The 14,816-nt window shown below is 38.1% G+C and overlaps 3 protein-coding genes across 5 annotated transcripts; 2 read left to right on the forward strand and 1 right to left on the reverse strand.

The window, feature by feature from the left end:
- Window positions 1–7: 7 nt before the first annotated feature.
- On the reverse strand, window positions 8–2,025 carry LOC125775069 (ubiquitin-like modifier-activating enzyme 5). The gene is made up of 3 exons (XM_049445542.1): window positions 1,849–2,025; window positions 1,244–1,708; window positions 8–1,164 (listed from the first exon to the last, which is right to left on the reverse strand). The coding sequence occupies exons 2-3, from the start codon at window positions 1,446–1,448 to the stop codon at window positions 161–163; spliced, it is 1,209 nt and encodes a 402-aa protein (XP_049301499.1). The 5' UTR covers window positions 1,449–1,708; window positions 1,849–2,025; the 3' UTR covers window positions 8–160.
- Window position 2,026: 1 nt separating this feature from the next.
- LOC125775234 (probable glucosamine 6-phosphate N-acetyltransferase) lies at window positions 2,027–3,776 on the forward strand. Its single transcript, XM_049420505.1, has 4 exons — window positions 2,027–2,312; window positions 2,574–2,784; window positions 2,867–3,056; window positions 3,128–3,776. Exons 1-4 carry the CDS (start codon window positions 2,292–2,294, stop codon window positions 3,339–3,341), a joined length of 636 nt encoding a protein of 211 aa, XP_049276462.1. The 5' UTR covers window positions 2,027–2,291; the 3' UTR covers window positions 3,342–3,776.
- A 1,087-nt stretch (window positions 3,777–4,863) lies between these two features.
- LOC125774830 (N-terminal kinase-like protein) lies at window positions 4,864–13,071 on the forward strand. 3 transcript variants are annotated; one of them, XM_049445135.1, is made up of 12 exons: window positions 4,864–5,561; window positions 5,915–6,229; window positions 6,301–6,536; window positions 6,612–6,690; window positions 6,754–6,975; window positions 7,055–7,210; window positions 7,303–7,567; window positions 7,651–7,815; window positions 8,098–8,243; window positions 8,339–8,473; window positions 8,539–9,022; window positions 9,427–10,195. In XM_049445135.1, the coding sequence occupies exons 1-12, from the start codon at window positions 5,184–5,186 to the stop codon at window positions 9,486–9,488; spliced, it is 2,643 nt and encodes an 880-aa protein (XP_049301092.1). In that variant the 5' UTR covers window positions 4,864–5,183; the 3' UTR covers window positions 9,489–10,195. The 3 variants fall into 3 exon arrangements, with proteins under 3 accessions (XP_049301092.1, XP_049301072.1, XP_049301082.1); XM_049445115.1 differs by lacking the exon at window positions 9,427–10,195 and adding an exon at window positions 10,287–13,071 and having other exon boundaries at window positions 4,865–5,561; XM_049445125.1 differs by lacking the exon at window positions 9,427–10,195 and adding an exon at window positions 10,287–13,071 and having other exon boundaries at window positions 4,865–5,561; window positions 7,651–7,785.
- Window positions 13,072–14,816: the final 1,745 nt, after the last annotated feature.

Raw genomic sequence — 14,816 nt, forward strand, 5'->3', positions numbered from 1 at the left:
GAGAGAATTGCATCAATTGCATTATTTTATTCATTAGTTTTGAATGCGGAAATGCAGACTAACCGTTTAGCGTCGCATTCTGTTATAAAGCATCGTTTGATGGCTATAAGCATTCAATATACTGCATCCGAATATTAACACTGATATAAAAATATAAATTTCATTCATTATTGGAAGGTTTACACATACCAGACATTTGTGCCATCAATTCTTCAAGACTGACATCGTCCTGAGTTGATACATTGGATGTGTTCTCTACAACAGGCGCGTCGTACGCCAGTTTCAGACCTTCAACAATGTTACTTTTAACGCTGTGAGCCTTATCATTACTTTTAGTCGGTGTGTCGTCATCTTCAGCCACTAATTCGATACCGTACAGATTATCTTCGTGCAGTGGACTTTCAGATTCAGTTTCGGCAACGTTTAAGGCATCCAAATCACTTGGTGGTTTGGCCAGGTATTCCTGTTGACGTTGAATGCAAAATCGATCATCACATGTTGGGTTCGGTTTAAGGCTCATTCTTGGAAAGAAATCGTTCATTGCATTGTAACCGAGGTAATCGGAGACGGCGCCGAAATGTAGCAAGTACTTGAGCGTATTCTGTACTAGCATCCCTGCCACAATGCCCATGGTCGTAGGTAGACTAGCAGCACATACACCTTCGCGTTTTAATGTCTTTTCATCGATGTTTTCCGCTACAACTAGTGGTGGTGCGCAGCCAAAGCATGCCGTTTCTCCTGGCCTTATGAACTGTATGTGACCAGAAACAGCATTTTCGGACACACCCGATTCGAACCAGTAGATGTTTAGTTCATTACAGGCCGTATTTATAGCCATACGGGCTTCAAAATTATCAACACAGCTAAGAACCAAATCAACCGGTGCACCGTTTTCAATACCACCTGTTCGAATGGCATCGAGAAACTGATCAAAGTTATCAACAGTCGTAATGTTGTAATTATGCGTAGTAATTGCCACGTCAGGGTTGATGAATTGCAGGGTCTTCGCTGCTGCCTCAACCTTTGATAGTCCCGCTTGATCCGGTGTGAAGAAGAGTCGATTCATGTTGGCCAACTCCACCTTGTCATAATCGAACAGCATCAGCTTACCGATACCACACCGAGTCAACATATCCGCTGTAACGCTTCCAACACCTCCCACACCTGTAACATATTATAGCTTTTACAACATCATTCGACAAAATATCAACATCAAATTGACCCCAAACCGAACGTGTCTTACCAACGACGGCCACGCTTTTCTCTCGTATCTTCTCATATTCCTTAACGATTCCCATTCGCTGCAATGCCATTAAGCGACTGTACGGGTTGGAATCCACAACTTCTGCTGACATTTTTTCAATTCGTTCTCTTCCAATTTTGAATTCCTTTTCAGTATCTCGCGAATCAGGTTCTCTGCGTTCAACATTTTGCTTCAGATTTTCCATAGCGTTGAATGTAAAATTTGTTATTTTAAATCCTACGAATGTATGCTAAGGAAAACGACACTGTTTCCAAACACCTAATCATCAATTTTACCTGATGTGAAAGGAGTTTTAATTTTGTCTGAATAACTTTCGTTTGCTTGTCAGCTGTCGTGGCTTCTACACTGACATTTCTTTAGCCTACGGTGAGCTTTCGTATGACGTGTGAAGCTTTCCGATGTGGCAGTGATGCCATCGACGATTAGATACAGAAGCCGGCTCTGCTAAAAACAACATAAACAACAAATAATAAAATTATTGCGGAATTCCGTCTAATGTTCTGAGATCGATTGCATTTATAAGCTACATTATATAAAAATGCTCTCAAATAATATATTTAGACCCATAAATCATGTGGATTTACCAAATGCTACCACCACCGCTGTCCTTTTGCTGCGCCCCGATTACACACGCACTTTATCAACATAAATTTTCCGCATGTAAATATTGTGTTCTTTACAAATGCTTCGAGCTTTAAACGCAGTTGACATTTCTAAATTGTAAACAAAGACCGTATTTGTTCGATTCTTCTGATCTGATCAGCCGATTACCAGCCGTCAGAACTGTGTATCAAAGAGAAAGTTGTTTTGCAACTAGTCTAGTTATCCGTTCCGAGTGGTTGCCGAACAGTCATTCCACGCTGGCAACATATAGCGGAAGTTACGCTACACAGAAAGGAGTGTGCAAATTCAACATACCGCAGAAAAATGTGCTAAAGTGAACCGCGAGGGACAAATCCAAGGTCTACCAGGATAGAGAGAACAGTGATATTTGCATACCTGCTGACGGGATAATATTTGCGCAGCAATGGGTGGTCCACTATCTGAGGTAAATAGCGAAGATACGGTTTCCCATACAAGATTTCTAAAGTACGTGGCACGTGATGAACAAATAAAGGAAGCATCGTAAAAATACACTGCAATACATTCCCAAGGAGTGTTAATACATTTTATATGACATTCACCTTCAGATAGATCTGCTCAAGGTCAACCAAATCACATGTTGATCAATTGTAGTTATTGTTATTAGTATTAACTAATTAGCTTTTTTCCATATTTTCTTTCATCCAACTGAATTGCACCGGATTAGGAGGAGTTGTCATTGTACGATCCTGCACTTCTGCTGAGCCTAGATTTCTTTCGTTCACCGGCCAATTTTAATCCTCGTATTTCGGCCGCTGTGCCTGGTGAGAGTTGGTTGAAAGTGAGACCTCTTCAGTCGGGCGATTTTCACCGTGGTTTCTTACAAATTCTATCTCAGCTGACAAAAGTTGGCGATGTTTCGCTAACACAATTCCTCAGTAAGATATAACAGTATTATCTATCCTGCTAAATTCAACCGATAACTGTATAAACTAATAGTACAACTGATCCTTTTTGTAGATCGTTTTGCCCAAATGCGTGCAAGTGGTGACTACTATGTAACTGTGATTGTCGATACGCGTTACGACAAAATCATTGGCAGTGCTACTTTGGTATTGGAACGTAAATTTATTCATGGTTGCGCCACCAGGGGCAGACTCGAGGATGTAGTCGTCGACGATACATACCGTGGCAAGCAGCTCGGAAAACTGTACTGCATTCCCACGAAACTTAGTTATAGATGATTTATACTGATTCCATACCTGCTTTTTATTCCCACAGAATCGTTGTTACCGTAAATCTGCTGGCAGAACATTTGGGTTGTTACAAAATGTCACTGGATTGCAAAGATAAGCTGATTCCTTTCTACAAATCGATTGGCTATACCCTGGAGCAGGGCAATGCTAATACGATGAACATTCGCTACGAGACGACCGCTAGAAATATCAACCGTAACGTAGTAGGCAGCAAACCGGAAAATACAGAACCATCATGACAATTAGCCACCAGTGCTGCTACCCTTAGTAAATCCAAGCTCTAGACCGCAAGTCGAGTTAGACGGTATGACGACATTTGCTAAACGTAGTTATGCGTCTTCGTCTCCATATTCGACCATCTGCCTAGCTTATACCACGCAAAATCATACATTGGTTTTCATTTTGCAATTGGATTTACTTTATTCTCGGGGGAGTTTTATGCTCTTAAAGCATTTGCCTTAATTGATGTGGTTACAACTATCACGAAAGTTAAAGCATTTTTTACGAGCGTATACCCCTGTGGCAGCATCTGGTACAAAAGATGATATATTGCACCGTTTTAAAATCTTTAAGTATAAATTGATTTTCTATCATTTTTATCTATTCTATTTCTATTTGGTGGTTGTGCTTGTATTCAAATAATGGGAAATAAAATAGCTTCAAAGAAATTAAAACTGTCTTTACTTTTTTCGCCAAAGAAGGAATTTGAAACTGTATTAATGTTTCTCTAGGTTCCAAAACTGCAACAAAAATGCAAATCTGGTACGTCAGGTTTGTAATCTATTCTACCGCTCAAAGCACCTGTTAGCTCATTGATTTCAACATCAACATAAATATATTAAATTTAGCAATAGAATACGATGTGCTTGCATTATTATTATTTTTTTTTTGTCAGACATTTTCTTGAAAGCTTCGCCACGATGCAAATATATTTACAACAGCTGATGGGGTGTAAGCTTTAGAGCTTTTTGATATGCCAAATGCCTGTTTTTCACATGTACATTTCATGCTACAAAATGGTCTGCGTGTGAATATCATACCATATTAATTAATTTCAACAAACAGATAAATAAAACTAACAAAAAAATGAACAACGATTTTATATGCTTAATCATATTTAATAAAACATGTTTCATTTACCATAAAATAAAAGAGCAGCACCGGAAATTCTGACGCCGAAAGCAAATTAATTTTACAATAACGCAAAAGCAACGATGATTCTACGTTTCATAACTTTATTTTTTTATATAAAAAATGCATGAACAACCGAGAAACGATGTCCACACACAATAGATATGGGATTCTTAAAAAATATTCTTCTTGGGCAATATTCTTAAAATATTCTTAAAGGGAATAACTTGCGAGCGCTAATGGTTCAAGAAAACATGTGAAAGAGCTTTAAAATATATCACAACGTTCATTTAACTTAATAATTTCAAATTTAATGCTAGTAGTTGTAAAAAAGTGTATCAAATTATTATGCGACGTATAATTATACCTTAAGCATATAATCATACGCCGCGTTTATACGTCTATATAAACGAATGCAATCGATACGAACATTCCAGTGTTGTTGTTGTTGTGTTCCGGTTTATAGAGGCTTTGTTTTGGGCTTTTAATTGCTCTAGAATATTTAAAGAATATAAATAATTTAACCTTACATTTGGGGATCAAAACAGTCAGTTTTCACAAAAATTTAACTGCCGTGTTCGGTGATAGTATGTATGGAGAAACGAACCATGTGCTGCAAACGAGTTGTTATGAACTAGCTGTCAAATGTCCAGAAAATTTTCATGTTCGCCGTAGCCAGGGAAAACTGCGAAAACACAAAACACGAAACGTACTTGCATTACGCGAAAAGTCCGTGCAATCGACCATAATTTTTACATCATTAGAATAAAACTTCCCCACCGGACTGAAGTGAACCGATTGTGAAGCATTGTGTTATCAGTGGTGAAAGGCTGCGGAAGCGAAAGCGTCCGTCACTGCACCACCGTATCGGTGCTCCTGCTGGAACCGATAAAGACACCGATTAACAATTCCGTACGGTTTGCTGGTGAACCCGTGTTCTTGCGTGCGTTATGTGGTCTTTTTTCTCGCGCGATTCCTCTAAAGACTTTCCTTATGAAATCGGAGATCAAGTGCAACAGTTTGACACAAAAAGCATCTGGAGTCTGCACCGTGGCAAACGGAAAGGATCCAATGATGAGGTGTCAGTCTTTACATATGACATCAAGAACGGTTCAGACATCAAGCTGGAGTTAGCAAAAGCCGCACTAAAACGACTGAAAACGTTGCGCCATCCCAGCATTCTTCAGTTTCTAGATAGTCTGGAAACGGATAAGGTACTATACGTAGCCACCGAGCCTGTCGAACCTTTGGGTACGCACATCGGCAAGTTAGCGGCTGAAGGACCTCAACGGGACTTGTATCTGGCCTGGGGTATCTTTCAAATCACGGTAATGCATTACTCTTTGTCATACTCACACATCATCTACAGGTCCATATAGCTGCATAATAAAGATGTGCAGAACAGCGCAAATTCCTTCTTACCAAATGTATTAGTGTTAATGTTTACACAATTGATATGTGATGAAACGTGTGTGTGCTACATAAGCCATATGGAATGGAATGTTGACAATGTGACAAAATGCACATCTTTCTTTAGCGCCGTGCAGTTGTCTACTAATATTAATATTATGCAGCTATACATAAAAAAACAATAGACTCTACTAGCATGTAAACAATTTCCGTGTTTTCCAATATATTCACATAAATTTAATGTTACCTTTTTTTCTATTTCGTTTTCTAGCGCGCGCTATCGTTTCTTAACAACGATGGTAACCTGCGACACAACAATGTCTCCGTATGGTCGGTATTTGTTAATACATCAGGGGAATGGAAGCTCGGTGGACTGGAGTACGTTTCTTCAACAGAGTTACCGGTGGTACCACCGATCAAAATACCACCTTCACTAGAAATTTACGATCCACCAGAAAAGAGTGACGCAAACAAGCTGAAAACAGCAACAAAATGCTCCAGCGATATGTGGGGTCTTGGCTGCCTGGTATGGGAATCCTTTAACGGACCGTTAAAAACGAGAGGAAACCTGAAAAACATTGAAGGAGTAATGATATAATGGCATTCAGTTGTGTACCAATTTTTAATTTTCTGTTTGGTTTCTGTATCGTGTTTTAGATCCCAAAATCTTTAGCTCCTTTGTATTGCGAGCTTGTGGGCGCTGCTCCCGCTAGCCGACCAAATCCTGCTGATGTTATTACCAAATGCCGTAAACCCGGTGGATTTTTTAAGAATGATTTAGTGGATTCGCTTCTATTTCTGGAGGAAATTCAGATAAAAGATAAAGTGGAAAAAATGCGATTTTTTAGCGCACTTACAGCACAGATAGATAATTTCCCTGATAATGTTTGCAGGTATGTAATGCGACTAAACACATTTAGTGCTACTCAAGTACGACAACTGAGGCAATTAAAAATTCGTATTTGTAGGCACAAAATTCTACCCCAATTAATAACGGCCTATGAGTATGGTGATGCCGGATCTGCGGTGTTAGCCCCGATGTTCAAGGTAACATAACAATGTTTGGTTTCGTTCCATTCCGCTAAAAGCATGCTTTTTTCTATACTGCAGTTGGGACGTCTACTTGATGAAGCAGAATATCAGAAACGTATAGTGCCATGTGTAGTGAAGTTGTTCGCATCGACCGATCGCGTCACACGCTCCCGGCTGTTGCAACAACTCGATTTGTTTATCTCTCATTTGCAGCCCAACGTGGTGAATGATCAAATCTTTCCCCAAATCGCACACGGCTTTCTAGATACCAATCCGACAATTAGAGAACAAACGGTGAAAGTAAGCTACTGTGATAGGATATAGACTTCAACTGCTATATGGTTTGTACGTGTTTATTTTTTTTTCTTCTTTGCAATAGTCAATCATTCATTTAGCACCAAAGCTAAATTACAACAATTTGAATGTTGAAGTTCTGCGCCATTTTGCTCGACTTCAGTCACGAGATGATCAAGGTGGTATTAGGACGAATACAACGGTGTGTCTAGGTAAAATTGCGCCGCATTTACATCCACAGGTAATACTACTCACTTATCGAATGGGCAACACATATTCAACATTGATAATTGATATTGATAATTTTACCGACCATTACGTAATTTCCCACAGGTCCGACAACGCGTCCTTGTCTCCGCATTTATACGAGCAATGCGCGATCCGTTCCCACCGTCGCGAGTGGCAGGAATATTGGCTCTTGCGGCTACGCAGCAATATTTTTTGTTGAACGAGGTTGCCATTCGTATATTACCCGCTTTATGTCCGCTCACAATGGACCCCGAAAAATCCGTACGCGATCCTGCCTTCAAAACACTTCGTGGATTTCTAGGCAAACTGGAAAAGGTATCAGAAGATCCAAGCCTACGTGAGAGTATGGGTGAGTAAATTTGCTTGGTTGTATTTTTATAGTATCTAATGTGCTCTAATTGTAATATATCATACCTATGCTACGCATAACAGAGGCTGACGTGCATACAGCAACACCGTCGCTGGGGAATGCTGCAGCGACATGGGCCGGCTGGGCAGTAACAGCGGTTACCGCCAAATTCTACCGCAGTCAAAGTGACACGGCCCGACCGAGGCCACCACTAACGGGTAAAACATTGAGTAAACCTGCTTCTTTGGGTATGTAGCAAACTGCTGCCTTACACCGTTCTCTTAAACCATACAACCATCAACCACCAAAAAAAACTCAACCCAAAAACCCTGCTTTACACTTAATAAGTAGTTTTTGTGCATGCTTGGGCAACGCTTTCCCTTTTTTTTTTTTGATCGTGGTTTGATTTATTTTCGCGTAAAAAGGATCGCTTTTTCTTTATCCTGTTTTGACGTATTGTTGTTGTATTATTTATTTCATACGACGATTATCACTTTTATCATTAATTATATTTTACCCTAAATTAACAGAACAACCTTCAAGTAGCAGTATATCAACTACCACCAGTAGTGTTACATCGATGACCTCACTGGAACATGAGAGCGCTGACACATCTGCCTCAGCAAGCGATTATGGGCCCGATAATTGGGACCAAGAGAATTGGGGCGATATGGATGTGAGTAACAATATTCCATCGCAACTAAGGAAGGATTGATGCAATAATTATTACAAAATAAATGTACCGTTTTTTTTTGTATCGCTTGTATCCAGACTTCACAAGATCCCAGCAGTCCAATGGCAGGAACGTCTAATCAACTAAATCAGAACTTAAACATGATCGGTAGCGTCAACGATATGCGTGATGGTTGGGATAACGAAGACTGGGGAAGCCTCGAAGAAGATCCGGTATGTGTAGCTTAACTTATTTCATTTTTTAAGAAATTTTAACATCATTCAATACACTTTGCTAGAATGAAACCGAGCTGAATGAGAAAGACGAAGATGAACACAATCAGGCACAGCAGAAGGAAGCATCACACATGGCAAACCCGTCCGCAATTTTACCTAACGTTGTATCCTCGATCAACAACAGTAGCAGCGGTGGTTCTTTCAATATGGGTCGGGGTGGAGGCGGCAGCAGCAGTAGCAATAGCACAACAAACAATACGACCAACTCATCTGTTACCGACAGCACGGTAAAAGCTAATAGCAACAACAGCAGTAGTAGTAGCACGTGTGCCAGTACCAACACTAGCAACAGTAATAACAACACCATCAACAGCATGGCGAATCATATCAGCAGTCCTAGCAAAATGATCGCTCTGAAGAACATGAATAACCTGCTTAATACTAGCACCAGCAACAGCAATCAACTGACCGGTTGGAACAACGGGGGAGGTGCGGGAGATGGTTGGGGTGACGGAGAATTTGAGTCACTTGACGAACCAAATGCGGGTGAGTGTTTTTTTTTTGTTACAAATTTAATACGCTATAAAATTCCTTCTTCTTTTTGTTTCTTTTAAACTATCCCATTGAAACATATTTCGAACCAGACGTAAACCGGACACTTGAAAACCATAACCCGAACATATTGTCTATGTCCAGGAATTGATTTCAAAATTCCTATCCTTTGTATGTAATATTTTTCTTTCTGTCTTTTCTCTGTCTCTTTTCTCTCTTTATGTCTGTAACTTGCGTGTATTATTCCTTTCCCCGCGTAATATTTGTTCGGGTTCATCATACCTAACGATCGATTAACAATAATGCTATCGTCTCATTATCTTTCTCTTCATGATTGCTCCGCATTGCTTGCTATTTGCTACAATAAAAAAATAACCCCTCGTTGAAACCGTGCCCAGATGATATTGTGCACAATTTGCATCGGCGAAACCATTTTCACAATCGAAGGAAGGGTTACTGAGCTGGTTTTGGATGCAATATATCCTACTAACTAGATTGCTGTCAGTCATCTTCCCCACTTTCATCTTCATCGCCATCATCATCACCATCGTTGTCGTCTAGTCGTCAGCCATTCGAAGCCTCAACGGAAGAAAAGTTTTGTTTAACAAACACATTCTTACAACCCACTCTTGATGTCATCTTTTACAAAATTTCGCTAGCAAATGCATCTCACCTTATTAATAATGGTAGCGTTTTAAATGTACCTTTATTATATCCATTAATTTCTATATTGGTTTTTCTTTCATTGGTGTGAAATTTTTCTTTTCATAATCGATTATTGATAGTTTCAAATTTTTATAAAAAAAAACATTATTTAGTGTAGCAATACTGCTTGGGCGTTCTATCATTTTTCTATATATTTATTCTATCGATCTTAGTTTTCAATTATGCATTAGTTATCGATCAATGCTCTGTTTATGGTATATTGAACACTAGTTTTGTATTACGAAAAATAATGTTCGGCAAGTCGATAGATAACAGGCTAATTACAGTTTCAGTCAACCGAGTGCTTTAATTTATACTATCTTTACGTTTCTAAATCATTCATTATGTTATTAACATATTACACGACACACCGTGTCGATTTTTAACATTATAGGTGTGTATACCATATATCTAGAGCTCTTTATTTTTCTTATCTGATTTGTTTACGATTTTCTCCTTGTTCAATTATATTTATTCATAAAAAGGATAAATGTCTCATAAAGCTTCCTTGTGCTTCTGTTTTCTTATCTTTGCTGCTTCGTGCGCGACCCAGGTGGTAATGCGAAAATGGATGAAGCGCGTCGAAAGCGCGAGGAGAAGAAAATGCAGCGACAGCGCGAATTAGAGGCAAAGCGAGCTGCCCGCACCGGTTCTGGCGGTGGTCCGATGAAGTTAGGTGCCAAAAAAATTTAATCCGAAAGCACGTTGTCATCTTGGCTCATCCAGATACCGGCTACTATATGTTACGTAACGCGCGAACACAGCTGGTCGTTACTGTTGCGATAATCGTGGACGATGTTAGATGTTGTCGTCCATAGTTGTAATACGATTCGCGTCGACTAATACAGCGTTATATCGTTAAACTAGGTCTTGCTGTAATGACTGGCCGAAAAGCATAGGTGTGATGCTGTACAGCAGTAGTAATTGGAAAGCAAAACAATACCAAACGGGCATAACATATAACATAGTTAGCAGGTGTGTGCTGAAAAAAGACTGCACTTTCTATACGGAACAGTGTGAAGCGTAACGAAGGTAAAAAGAAAACTCGAAATTCTCGTAAAAGCCTTTTTAGATGATAACAATTAAAAGATCTTCATAAGCCCCAGAATGATACGATGCAATCATCCGGTGCAATGTTCGATGATCCGGTGATATGGTCTCTTCCCTTGGGTTTTTGTTATTTTTTCTTCTTCTTTTAATTCCTCGAAACAATGTAGCGGGTATACCGGTCTTTCATATATACAAAATTGGATACTCATAAGTATCAGAAGATGTATATGTTAGTCTTCTGAAGCGTGACCAGACGTTTCAAAATGAGTAAAATTATAGCAACATGTAACCATTTCGAATTCTGTAGTTTTCATTCCACATAATGTTTATTCGCTGCCTCGTTCGTGTGCGTGTATTTTATTGTTTGTTTAAACCAACTTAACTGAGTATCGAAGATTAATTGTTTTTGCGTATGCATGTGAAATGCAAGTTTGCATTCTAGTGAATATTTAAATAAAAACAAAACAAACGACCATTTCAGCCAACACAGTTATTTCGATCGGATATCGATCGTGAATGGTTTAGCTTCGGATCGAGAAGCCGAATATATGTATGTAACAAAAACACCTAGAATATACCGCGAAACAAGATGCACGTAACGGCAAAACAAATAAATTACGTCAAGACAAGTGAATAGCTTTAATAGAAAATATACGAATTTATAGCGTCGAAATCGGTTAAACGCGGTCTAATTGATCGTTGGATTTTGCAAATTGGAGATGTTTTCACGAAAAATCAAGGATCGTAAAAGGGTTCCAAAGGCTTCACACTGCTCCTACACGTTACTAGAAATGAAAAAAAACGCATATTCCTCACACTGTTTTGTACTGTAAGAAGCAATTGTAATCTGCGAAATTGATTGGTTATAGCAATGTAGGCGAAGATGAGAAAAAAATCCCTACTCCCTTTGTATTTATATGCTTGCTCTTTGAACACGTTGAGCGCCACGTTGGTCCCATGGGGTCCCCGACACTTTACTTTCTCCTTTTTGTCTGTGCCGGTCCGATCGATCCGCAATGCAATTTTGAAACAGCGTTTTTTTGGAACCGACAGCGCCTTTCCATACATGATTGTTTTAGTTCCAAAGCATAATAGAGTCTGGCTTTGCCTTTGTTCTTTGCTTGCATTTTTCTACTCTCTTTGTTTCTTTGTCACGTGCTGTTGGGAACGTTCATGAACCGTGCTGATTGATTATAGATGCCAGCAGGAGAAAATAATTATCTTAAACTTAGGATGTCTCTTTTTTTTACATTAATTCAGTTGTTCCTCTTCAGTGGCAATCTTGACATACGTATCGCTATGGTAACTTTGTTTAAGGTAGTTTTACTTCGCTTGATAAAACAGACAGGGGCCAACACTTATCGGTATCCATAAGCTATAATGGCTGGCTATCAAGCACTATCTACCAAAAACCAGTATCTGCTAGTATTACTTTGTTGCTCCCATTTTAAAACTACAGCGAATAAAATCAACTACAACAAAAAATGAATGAGTGAGAGACAATTGAACAGATTTTTTCATTCTTTCTATTTATAATGCGTTTTTGAACATGTATTACAAACCGAAGCACACCTAATACCTACCATTTTGCGTGTAAAAAAGATGCAATGCAAACCCTTCAAAAGTAGTCCCCCGGTTATAACCCACGTTCTTTCAAACCCTAAAAGCATCAAGTTTGTCAAGTTTGATCTTAAATGTGCGATATATTATATCAGCCCTACCATGAATGCTTCTACGCAAAATGTAAATCTTACTAGAGCGAGGAAATCATCTACAGTTTGTGATAATGTTACCATAAACCGTTTCTTTTTACCGGAATAGTAATACATTTTACCTAAAATTCCCGATGCCAGTTTTCGAGAAAAAAAATGTAACAATAACCATGATTACTTCGATACACTATTAGAAACCATCGAATCGATCGATCGATTTCGATCGATATCGATTTGTTCGAAAAAAAGTGTGTTTCTATGACCATGTTTACTTCCCATCGTTCATTAGAATTTGTGTACTGGCTCACCTTCCTTATGTGTTTTTGTTGCCCCCTCTACTCTCCTGGGCTTTATCTTGCCCAATGATGCGTCTAGACATCGCATTGGATGAATCAATTCTAGATAGGTAGAGTAATCGATTCGTAAAATCATAGATAGAGTAAAATTAAAATCTAATAATCAAGCACCTTAGCAAACTTTTAAAAGTAACAGTGCACGACCACGTCAACGTCTTTAAAAAAAGTAAAACAGCGTAAGTGGAAAACAATAAACCAGAAAATACTGTAACTAATCGTATACTCCAAATGTTAGGACTTAGTCCGAACTGGTCGGAAAGGGTGAAACAAATTAGAACTCGAAAAAAACGAAATGGTTCTAGCATTTAATTCATCTATTAATTAACTGCAATTTAATAAGGCTTAAGGATCGTTAAGTTATAAATTTTAAATTTATATATTCGCAATCTTTTCGACTTCTAATAGAGAACCATTCCAATCGGCTCAGATGCAAGCCCTGTTGTTTTGTATAAATGAAAGAAACAAACAAATTGCTGTGAAGCTTTACTTATTTCTTACCTTCTTTTTCTAGCGACCCCTATTTAGTAATGCTTACCATTTCTAGGTTAAATAGACTTGATTTTATCACTGATATCAGATGAGTTAGCAATGGATGATGGTACCAGTCCTGCCGTATAAGACCATGAGGCCGCTACCAGCTACACCATCGGAACAAAACTCATTCATTCACGAAGAGGTTGAGTTGTCGAAGAATGATGATCATAACGTAAAGGAAGTAGAGCCAGTACATCAGCTCTATCAATATCAACACATAATATATAATTTTAATGTTTTGCTCGCGTGTAATGAGTCGTTAAAGTTTGCGCTAATTAGTCAATCAGTATTATCGCAATATTATTAGAGACAAAGCGAGAAATACCAAAAAGCAAAAGTCAGTCATCATTATCAGTAAGTGGAACGATCCAATCAATCCATTACATTTGGTGGTAATTCATTACCAAAGAAATGAAGAGCAAACGTATCGATTCTCATCTTAATTGCGCATGCTTCAGCAAACACACGAAAAAAAAGTGATTGAAATGGACATTCAGTAGTAGCTTTTCTCAGTACTGAACAATCAAAATGGAGTCAATTATTAGTTATTTTCAATAGATTTAATTGCACAAAGTAAAAGTGTGTACAAAACAAATAAGTTTAAAAATGTTTACAAAATTGAAAGAAAATCCATTTAACATCTTTGCAATCTTTGTTTCTCCGTTTGCTCCGGATGACCTAAAATCAAAATCGATACATAATTTGTCAACTGTTTATCCTTAATGAAAGCTCCAGAGAAGCGCGTTTGATTCTTAGTCACTTTTTATTTGATTGCCTATTCCATATTGCAAAAAATTTGTCATTTGAACTAAATTGAACAAAAATTAAAAAACTAATTTTTCTTTTATACGATGTATATGTCCAAAGTTGCGTGGTTTTACATTAAAACAAAATTTTGAAAATGAATTTAACAATTTCTGTACTGAGATCACACAGGATCGTTTCGGCTAATGTATCCGTAGTGGTCAGAATAACACAACTTACGCATAGTTGTATAATATAGAGTAAAGATTATAGAAACTTGTGTAAATATCATCTATATACCATCCAACGCCACAATCATGCTTGGCTTTAAATTTAGCATTTACACTGAATTTGCCTTGTTTTACCTATCACTGATTTTTTTTCTCGCATCTCTTCAAAATACAATATTTATATACACTACCGTTTACATGTTGGAATACACAATTCAACATAAAAAAAGCTCAAATGCGGAAACAGCTTCACATATTGTAAAATGTCTCTTTTGCTTGCATTTCTATTTTCCATTGTATTCGTTGTTTTACCACATGTTAGTTAAAATGGTATTAACTTTGTTTTTTGTTATGTAAATCTATTACTTACTGCAAATACACAGTGTGTACCAAATGTTTCTAAAGCTGCAAATGTCAGATTACTCAACATAATCGTAGTAAAGTTTGCACACATATG

Source organism: Anopheles funestus, chromosome X (genome assembly GCF_943734845.2).
Source record: "Anopheles funestus chromosome X, idAnoFuneDA-416_04, whole genome shotgun sequence".
NCBI classification, from domain to species: domain Eukaryota; kingdom Metazoa; phylum Arthropoda; class Insecta; order Diptera; family Culicidae; genus Anopheles; species Anopheles funestus.

Coding starts and splice junctions, on each gene's coding strand:
- LOC125775234 (XM_049420505.1), top strand. CDS start 2,292: ATGGGTGGTCCACTATCTGAG. Junction 2,313..2,573: donor TGGGTGGTCCACTATCTGAG/GTAAATAGCGAA, acceptor GCACCGGATTAG/GAGGAGTTGTCATTGTACGA. Junction 2,785..2,866: donor TTCGCTAACACAATTCCTCA/GTAAGATATAAC, acceptor TCCTTTTTGTAG/ATCGTTTTGCCCAAATGCGT.
- LOC125775069 (XM_049445542.1), bottom strand. CDS start 1,448: ATGGAAAATCTGAAGCAAAATGTTGAACGCAGAGAACCTGATTCGCGA. Junction 1,165..1,243: donor GAAAAGCGTGGCCGTCGTTG/GTAAGACACGTT, acceptor AATATGTTACAG/GTGTGGGAGGTGTTGGAAGC.
- LOC125774830 (XM_049445115.1), top strand. CDS start 5,184: ATGTGGTCTTTTTTCTCGCGCGATTCCTCTAAAGACTTTCCTTATGAA. Junction 6,537..6,611: donor TTCCCTGATAATGTTTGCAG/GTATGTAATGCG, acceptor TCGTATTTGTAG/GCACAAAATTCTACCCCAAT. Junction 9,023..10,286: donor ACTTGACGAACCAAATGCGG/GTGAGTGTTTTT, acceptor TGCGCGACCCAG/GTGGTAATGCGAAAATGGAT.